The sequence below is a fragment of the Mesoplodon mirus genome (assembly GCF_964341445.2).
Source record: "Mesoplodon mirus genome assembly, chromosome: 5".
NCBI lineage: Eukaryota > Metazoa > Chordata > Mammalia > Artiodactyla > Ziphiidae > Mesoplodon > Mesoplodon mirus.
Window position 1 is genome coordinate 149,646,887 of NC_138980.1, and position 10,040 is coordinate 149,656,926.

At 39.5% G+C, this 10,040-nt stretch overlaps 1 protein-coding gene across 6 annotated transcripts in view; it reads right to left on the reverse strand.

Moving 5' to 3' along the window:
- The window catches only part of FBXO4 (F-box protein 4), a 379,144-nt gene extending 371,343 nt beyond the window's left edge, over positions 1–7,801 (reverse strand). For all 6 annotated transcript variants that reach the window (XR_014294162.1, XM_082622366.1, XM_082622367.1 and 3 more), the window contains exons 1-3: positions 7,601–7,801; positions 5,410–5,645; positions 3,139–3,359 (exon numbers count right to left, since the gene is read on the reverse strand). Coding sequence is in view for 5 of the 6 variants with exons in the window: in XM_082622366.1 (XP_082478492.1) it covers positions 3,139–3,359; positions 5,410–5,645; positions 7,601–7,789 (646 nt within the window). In the remaining variant the exon portion in view is untranslated. The remainder of the gene's footprint in view (positions 1–3,138; positions 3,360–5,409; positions 5,646–7,600) is intronic.
- Between the last annotated feature and the right edge of the window lie 2,239 nt (positions 7,802–10,040).

A 10,040-nucleotide genomic window follows, 5' to 3' on the forward strand; every position in this document is an offset into this window, starting at 1 on the left:
CATTCACATAGTAATAAACTATGGATATAGAAGAAAAAACTGCTAGGCTTTAACATTCCTTTTTATACCATCATCACTATCATCATTAACTTTATCATCATCCTCTCAGTCGCAGCTGCATCGTAACAGCTACTACTATTTATCCTCAAGACTAAGGCTTAGTTTCACTTATTTTATGTTTCTCATTAGTCTTATACTCCACGTACACATTCAACCAAATGGCCTTTTTTCCCCACTCTGAAAAGCTGTTTTTAAATTCATGGCACCTTAGAAAACTGAGGAAATATGGCAGACACTGAAATTTGGAATTAGACTTGGGCTAGAATCCTGAATTTGCCACATATGCCCCTGTTTCTGTGAGCCTGTTTTGACATCACAGTATAGAAATAATACACACTTTTTAGGGTTACTGTAAGCATTAAATGAGATCACATATATAAAACACCTATGGAGTGACTGGTAACAGGTGCTAAACACTAGCTTCTTACTATTTTATATCTAAATCATTCAACATTGTCATTCGTCCTTCTTTCTTAACTCCTTCCCTCCTTTGGCTGTGTTAACACTACGGGGCTGATTCTCCTCTTGCCTCCTGGAAAGATCCTTCTCCTCTTCCTTGGCTTTACCTCTTTTTGCTATATAAATGTGCTCTTAGATCTGTCTACTTCTCTCCATCCTCACCCCCACCTTTTAGTCTAAATTATTATCTCTCACCTGGACTTCTGTAATCATTTCTAGTCTCCTAAATCCACTTCTGCCCCCAACTATCCATTCTTATGACAGCAGCTGGAGAGATTGCTTTAAAATGCTTTTAATTACATCTCTTCCCTTCAAAGCCCCTGCTCTTCAGATAAACAAAATTTTAATATAATCTGGCCTCTACTTACCTCATTAGGACAACTCCATCTTTCATATCCTTAATCCTTGAATAACCACTCTAGGTATTTAAAGCAGCTATGCCGTGCCATCTTATGTCACCATTCTGGGCAACACATATATAGAGACCTTGGTGGCTGGGACTGCAAGCATCCCAGGCAAAGTGGCCCTAGTCCTCCCGCCACCAGGGGCCTCCCCAGAGAGATCACAGAAACAAATTCTACCATGTCTCTGATCTTTGTTTACATCAGTTTAACTTCCAGAAATTCCCCTCTCAACACATCTAACCTCAGCCCAATATGATTCTCATGTTGTTTTGCCCCACCTTGCCAATGATTCATCCTTCCACTCTTCCCTGACCTTGCAGGGTCTGAGGCACAATTAGATGGGCAATTTCAAACAATCACTCCAGCTGCTGTCTGGAGAATGAAATTGCCATTTCACAATCAGCAAATTTCCCCATATCCCCAACCTCTTCTTGAAGGGTTCATTCCACCTCATGGACCTACCTGAAACTAGCCTGTCCCTAGGTGCCGCTTCTCTTAACAGTGGGGTCTCCAGTAACAAAGTTACCTATTCTCTCACATCTCAGGGTAAAGAGATGAGGTGAATGATCTCTTTACTCCTCAATGCCATGTCTTAACCATTACTCACCAACCCTCTTGAAAAAACTCCATCTCTCTGAGACACGCACACCATTTAGCTGTAATACCATCTCCCATCCTTAACCTTGTCATTTATGAATCTCCTTTTGATAATCCCTTCCTCCAAACGTTCACTGACGATTTCAGCACCTGGTTCACACTATTCCTCTCTATCCTCAGAAACTTCCAAGTCCATGTGGACTTCATATGATTCCCAAATCTTCATTTCTAGCCCAGATCTTTCTCTTGAGATATGGATGCATAAAGTAATCCATAAAGTCATTCGTTCATTCACTCATCAAATATATACTGAATGCCTACTATGTGCCTGGCACCACAGCTAAGAATAAAGCTAACAAGATTTCCGCCCTAATGGACCTTCCATTCAAGTGGCTAGCGTATAGCAGGCATCTCTACTTGTATCAAAAGTTCCTCTTCCTCCTGTGTTTCCTTAACCTAGTGAATGGCACCATCATCCAATATGAAAATCAGACCAAAATCCAGGAATTATCCTTATTACTGCTAACACACATTGAGTCAATTCTATATCCTTCATATTTTTATCATAATATTGTAGTGGTTTCTTAACCCTTCTAATCAATTCTCCATTCAGGAGCCAGAGTGATCTATCCAAAATGCCATCTTGTTCATCTTACTTCTCTGCTTAAAATCCTTCAACAAATGCTTGACATACAAGCATCTTCTCACCTGGCCCCACTCTGGACACACAGAGCTACTTCAAGTGTGTCATGCACACTCAGAACTTTGGGATTTTAGAAATGTAGTTCTCACTGCTTAGAATATTTTACCCTTTTTTTGATGGCCTACCCCTACTTATCCTATTGACTCATGTAAGGCATCATGTTCAATGCAGAGCCTTCTCTGACCCTTACCTTTCTACACAGGAGCTAATTACACCACATTCTAATCACCTGCATACATGTCTGCCCTCGTTTAGACCAAGTACCTTTCAGGGCAAACAGGAGATTTTTGATGTTGTTTGTTTTAAATCTCTGCATCTTTAGTATGTAATAGGTACTCTCAAAAAATGAATAAGTAAAGCACAAGCTAGTTTACACTGTTATGCATGTTTATTATATATCCTGTTTACCAAACTAACTACATGGCTGTTGTTGCTATTGTTTTTCATAGAAATAAAGGTAAGGTGATAATTTAGCTCTTTTTTGAAATTCCAATATATATCAAAGTACTTTGCATATAGTAGGTGCTGAATGGATTTTGCTGTTAACATTCTTTTAAAATATGGTAAATGTACAAATATAACTTCTTTTTTATAACATCTTTATTGGAGTGTAATTGCTTTACAGTGGTGTGTTAGTTTCTGCTTTATAGCAAACAAATATAACATTTTGATAACATACAATTTGTTTTCAGATAATCTCATATTCTGGACTGAGGAAGTAAGAGAAAGCTTACCTCTTATAAAAAGTAAATTAATTCTTTCAGTCCATAGAGACCTGAGGGCTCCCATGCACCAAATCAGTATATTTCATTATAACAAAGAGTTAATTTAAAAACTAATATCTTTCTATTTCACATTAGAGTCAAGCTCAAAGTGTTTGAATTATTATGTACTGTAGATTAACATGAAAATTACCATCAATCTGCCTCTGAGGCAAACCAGCTGTTGGGCAAAGCTCCTCGGAAGACATCAAGCTCAACACCAAAGATGTATTTAGTTCTTCCAAACCTGGTCCAAACATGGCAAATCGTGGTTCATTCTGAATGATCAATGAGTGTAAAAATGAGGTAACAGCTCCATACATAGGACGGCTAGATTTTGAGGATCTTCTTGTATACGGACAGCACATTTTATAGCTGTATAAAATTGTCACATTTAGAAAATTAACACAGACACTTACTTAGTCAGTTATTCATTCAACAATATATAATGTATTGAGAACTTGCTAGACAAAAGGGATATAATGATTATACAGTCCCAATCCTCACGGAGGGCAGTGGAGGACAGGCACCATTATAATACGTATGCTGAGTTCCATGACAGAAAAAATCACAAGATGCTATGGGAGTAGTAGTGGTCTAGTAGCTGAGGAGGTCTTCCCTGGGAATAGGTTACTTACTTTCTAATTTTTCATTTAGATTCTCTCATGAAACACTTGGTCTAACACGTGTTTCAATGCTTAAAATTCACTACATAAAGCAGTGATTCTCAACCTGGGGAGATTTTGCACACCCAGGGAACATTTCCTAAGGTCTAGAGTCCAGGGATGCTGTTAAACATCGTACAATGCACACACAAGACAGTTCCCATAACATCTGGTCCAAGATGTCAATAGTGCCAAGACTGTGAAACCCTGTACTAAACATAAACTACATAGTTAGTATAAATGTCCCTAGAGAAAAAAAAGAAAAAAAATTACTAAAGCTACCAATATAACCAAATTTCTTAGGGTACTTCTATTAACAGTAACAGTTCAATAAGTATTAATTACAGGGCAGCTCAAATGTTCCTTATAGGTAACCTAGCAAACTAAGAATCATGTGAAAGAAACAACTCAACTTTTTCAATAGCTATAAATTTCTAAACTAGCAATTCAACATGTTATCAAAAATTAAAACAAAGTTACTCAAATAAAAATAAAACCTAAAGTCCTTTAAATCGAGCTGGTTAAGACAATAACTAACGTTACAAGACAACCATCTTTACTTAGGAACCTTGTAATTCAAGAAGGAAAAAAAATCAACTTTGCAGCTATGTAGATCTGGCCAAGCCTCACTACTTTAATTAGTCATATAAGCCACTTATAGTCTAAACTTCAGTTTTTTCATCTGCATTATTTGAGCAATAACAATCAATCCAGGGTCGTAAGGATCAGAAATAATTTATATGATCACAAATGGTCGTTATTACGATTATTTCTATCCCTAGGAAAACGTGGTTCCACAGCGTCCAGAAACACTTGATGTTATGGTTGGCTGTGGGACAACGAAGAGGTAACACTAGCAAGTGAGAGTACAGCAGCACTTGTTAAAATTACATACATGTATATTTTAATCAAGTAGTCTCACAAGACTTGATGTAATGGCATCTGTATTGGAATAAGGAAAGATTCTGAATAACTTAAAATATGAAAAAAAGTCCCACATGTAGCTATTAAATCTACCACAGCAAAACAATTCTTACCTAATGCACAGATATTCTTTAAATTTTACTTACAATGCCTTAAATTTGGGGCTCTTAATAAAACAGGTTATATCCAGAACTAACGACATTACAGTCCCTTACAAATTATACGACCTCAGACAAATCCATAACCATGCAGAACCTTCATTCCACATCCATAACACAAGGAAAATACCTTCTTATTGCATGAGAATTAAATAAGTAAACATACATAAAACATCCATCGTAGAATCCAATACACTATAGCTGCTCAATAAGATTAATTCTCTCAAATACATGATATTCGAAAATGTCAATGCATTTGCGTGATAACAAAATCTTATTTCCCAGAAACTTAAGAATGGTTTCCTTCCATGCAAAAGAACTCCTGTCTGAACTCTGGCCTTTCCTTCTCTGGATATGGAAAAGTATTTATTTTAACAAAATGACAAGTGTTCTAAAGATAATGAAAATTTTAAGAAGTGTTTTACTTCTTGCCATATAAACTACCTATAATTATTCAAATACTCTACTTAGGTACTACAGGGAAATAACAAAATGGGAACGCTAAAAGGGTTCTACGAAGGAAGTTATTTTACCTAACCCCCAATTTTTACAAAAGGACACTCAGACTCAAAATTCATGCAACAAATTAGTAGGAGGGCCAAGACTAACTTAGACTACTGACTTGTAATATAGTCAAATTTAATATCTTCTTTTTAATTCGTAAAACTAGATACTTACACTGCCATGTAGTCAAAAAATGCACCATCAGTGACCTCAGATATAGGCTTTTTTAAGATTTCTAGATCTGGAAGAGACTTCCAGTCAACAGAAGACCAAGAAGGAAGATCCCGCAACAGAAAATATCTCCACAGAATTGCATCTCGTACAGTTTCATTCCAATAACGACTTGTACTTCCCAACTGACATAGATCATGAGGTGAAAGAAATGACAAAATATATAGCTGTACATCAATCTGAAACACAGGGAAGCAGCAAGTAGGTTAAAGGGATGAATAATTTATTATGGTAAAAAGTTTTTTTTAAATAATACATTACAGGGACTTCCCTGGTGGCGCAGTGGTTAAAAATCCGCCTGCCAATGCAGGGTACACGGGTTCGAGCCCTGGTCCAGGAAGATGCCACATGCCGCGGAGCAACTAAGCCTGTGTGCTACAACTACTGAGACTGCGCTCTAAAGCCTGTGAGCCACAACTACTGAAGCCGGCACTCCTAGAGCCCGTGCTCCGCAACAAGAGAAGCCACCGCAATGAGAAGGCCGCGCACCTCAATGAAGAGTAGCCCCTGCTCGCCGCAACTAGAGAAAGCCCACGCGCAGCAACAAAGACCCAATGCAGCCAAAAATAAATAAATTTATTAAAAATAAATAAATAATAAATTACAAAATAACAAATAATTATATTATACTAGGAAACCAAAGGTCAACTGAACAGTGTATCATTTTAATAATTAAATCTATCATGATAAATTACAAAATTAAGTTTTTATACTAAATAACAAAAAATCAACTTAACAGTTTTTTTTGTTTTTTTTTTTGCGGCGGCATGTGGAACTTCCCTGACCACGGATGGAACCCGTGCCCCTTGCAGTGGAAGCACAGTCTTAACCACTGGACCATGAGGGAATTCAACGGTCATTATTTTTAACGATGAAATCTATCATGCTGAAGTTAATTTCCTGTCTCAGGACAGAATCATAATGAACATTTCATTTTTGACATATCGAAACATTCCTGAAATAACTCCCACTGTTCTGGTATTTTTCAAGTAAAATAACCACTTTATTTAATTTTTCCTTATGGATATTCTGCCACACCATTTATTTGAATGAACTGCTTAATGAAATAATTTATTCTTCAAAATAAAATACCAAGCGGACAAACTTCTGATTTTATCATTACATCAAATCAAAGAGTAAATCTGTCACCTGCGTTCTTCTGTAAAATCTGTTATTTCAGAGAACCTCTGCAAGGAGAACCATGGAGGCAACCTAAGCCTGCAGTTTTTAATTTCTGATGTACCTCAGAGTGTCAATAGTCCAGCTGAGATACAGCATTTTAATAATTTCTAAGAAATTCTCCTCTCTCCGTTTTCCTATCCACCTGAAAAGTTTAAAAATGAAAAATGTGTGTAATTCTCCTGGCCTGCTGTAACTTGAGGCCCTCGTAACTTAGTCATTTACTTCCCCGCATTTTTTTAAAGATTTTTTTTAATGTGGACCATATTTAAAGTCATTATTGAATTTGTTATCATACTGCTTCTGTTTTATGTTTTGTTTTCTTGGCCAGAGGCATGTGGGGTCTTAGCTCCCCACCAGGGATCCACCTGCACCCCCTGCTGTGGAAAGTGAAGTCTTAACCACTGGACCGAGAGGGAAGTCCCTAGTCATTTACTTTCAATTGTCAGTTTTGTCACTTGAAATACAGGTAAGATAACAGTCGCAAAATCCTAGGAGAGTGTGTGTTTTGCGGGACCACCAGGTGTTTCGGTACATGGAAGCTGGGATGATAGATGCTGAGAACACAAGACACTGGACGCTTTCCATGATTTCCAGAACGTCTGGCATGGTCTCCGCGTTTCCTTAACCTGATGTTCAGGGTGCCCCAGTCCCTAGACCTGTTTTGGGGGTAGAAAACCGGAGGGTGATCTGGCTAGTTGCCAGGGCACAACCTGCAGGTGAGTGTCGGGGCGACCTTCGGCCCAGCTGCGGGGCACCAGGGGTCAACGCCAAGGCGTTTCTGCTCAGCCGCTGCCCTCAGGTGACGACACTGCCCGGAATGGCTGCAGGGACGGGGCCAGACACAGGCCGAGCCCAGGGAGGCTCCCCCCTGCCCCGGCCCCCAGAGGCCGCCCCGGCGAGCGCCCCTCCCGGCCCGGCCCGCGGTCCTCCGCGGGTGGCGGCCGACGCTCACCGGCAGCCGCGTTAGCGAGCTGGCCTCCTCGTCCGCCTCCTCCGGGGAGGCCCTCGGAGCCGCCCTCTCCTTGCCCACCGACTGCCAGAAGTTCCTCCAGCCGTTGAGGATGGCAGCCTCCAGGCGGCCCCAGTCGCTGTGGTGAGGCTGACGGGAGCCGCCTCCGCTGCGCGGCTCGCTTCCCGCCATGGCTGCCGACGCCGCACGTGACGCGCCGCAGGGTGACGCCGGCGCGTCAGTCCCCTGCTCCCCGCCCCCCCCGCCTCCGCTCCCTCCCTTCCCCCACACCCCGTTGCCGCCCCCATCCCCCCCACCCCCCGCACCCCCGGTGGAGACGCCTCCAGAGCCGGGGACGGAACGGAGAGATGGCCCGACTGAGCGTGGTTCCCAGTTGAGCTTGAGGTTCCCGCCGACAATCACTGCTCCCCTCACTCCACGCCTCAACCTTAGGCGCGCTGACCTCACCCGTTGGTATAAAATCTCTCGCCCTTTGACCCTTTATAACTTCGTTACTTCACCCAAGGTGGGTCCCTCTGTCTGGGACCCATTTCCGCTTTGCCTGGGTCTGGGCGACTCTTACTTATGCAAAAGATGGTGGCCCTCTTCCACTATCTGGGGCTTAGTATCTCTACATAATCTGGTTTAAACTGTCAACCAGCAACTTGCGTGCAACTTCCAGGCCATGCAGCTATCCCTTCTCTTCGTGAGAATATTCAAATGTGGAAATTTCTAAAATTTCGGAATCAGTCTCTGTCCACCATTGTCTTATGTCAATTGTCAAAATCTCCTCTCACATATTACCCACATCACTCATTTTAAAAAATTAATCTATTTTTTGTTGTTGCAACTTTTTCTTTAAGTATAGTTGATTTACAGTGTTGTGTTAATTTCTGCTAGACAGCAAAGTGATTCAGTTATACATATATACATTCTTTTTTATATTCTTTTCTATCATGGTTTATCACAGGCTATTGAATATAGTTCCCTGTGCTGTTCAGTAGGACCTTGTTGTTTATCCATTCTATATATAATAGTTTGCATCTGCTAACCCAGAACTCCCACTCCATCCCTCCCCAACGCCTTGGCAACCACAAGTCTGTTCTCTATGTGAGTCTGTTTCTGTTTTGTAGATATGTTCATTTGTGTCATATTTTAGATTCCACATGTGTTATCTTTATGGTATTTGTCTTTCCCTGTCTGACTTACTTCACTTAGTATGGTAATCTATAGGTCCATCCATGTTGCTGCAAATGGCATTATTCTTTTTTATGGCTGAGTAATATTCCATTGTATATATGTACCACATCTTATTTATCCATTCATCTGCCAATGGACATTTAGGTTGTTTCCATGTCTTGGCTATTGTGAATAGTGCTACTATGAACATAGGAGTGCAGTAATTTTTGAATTTTAGTTTTGTCCAGATATATGTCTAAGAGTGGGAAATTAATCCCATTTTTTAATAGTCTTCAAAATAGAAGACAGGATCAGCAACGTCATAAAACCATTCAGGTCTTTAAGGATCATGATAGGCTACAGGGAACATATACATACCTTTTGTGTATGTACAAATATTTAAAGACATAATATATTTAACATAATATATATTAAACTCTCTGCCTCTCTCTCCCTATCTGTATCTATATCCATATTTTTTCTATATTCCACATAGCAGAGCGCCATAATGCTTAACAGACACAGGGCTTATTGGTTTGTATTTGCACTTCAAAAGTAAATATCTGGGGATCTAAATGTCAAATAACAGAAACTCAATAAAGCCCAATAACTGAGGTTCTGTGAGATCTGAATTTAGTTTCATTATTTATCTTGCATGCCATTGCCAGGGGCCAATAACCAACCCAACTGAAGGCTTAGTTCTGTGAGGCTGTCCAGAAAAGAAAAAGAGCCATGAATTAATTGGCATTTCTCCTACCTCTCTAGGAACAAGAAAGAAATAACACAAGAAAAAATAAATCAGTTTAAGTATGAAGTACTGAAATGGTTCTAAGCTTTCTTAGAAAGAAAGTGACATTTGTAAAAGAATGTGTTCAAATCATTTTTTATTATGGAAAATTTGAATACATATATATATATATATAGGAATGAGTGAATAATAAAATGAAATAAAATGTATTTACTAGCTAAGATTCTAGTTACCAATGATTGTTTTTTGTTTACAAGGTGAAAAATGTTGCTTTTCAAATTTTGTAATTCCTTTTATTAGATGAATTAAAGAAAAATTGTCCCTCATCAACCATTTGACTGCCCTGCCCAAGATCTGAATCAGCCTTATCTCTAAGGAGCCCTAGTTCGTTTTAATGGGAAATGGTATTTAGACATTATTTAATGGTCTTCATACTGTTATTTCCCATTCAAATTTAGAATTACAGAATTTTTACTTACCTTATTCAGTTTCATGTCTCTTTTCTCTTACACTGAA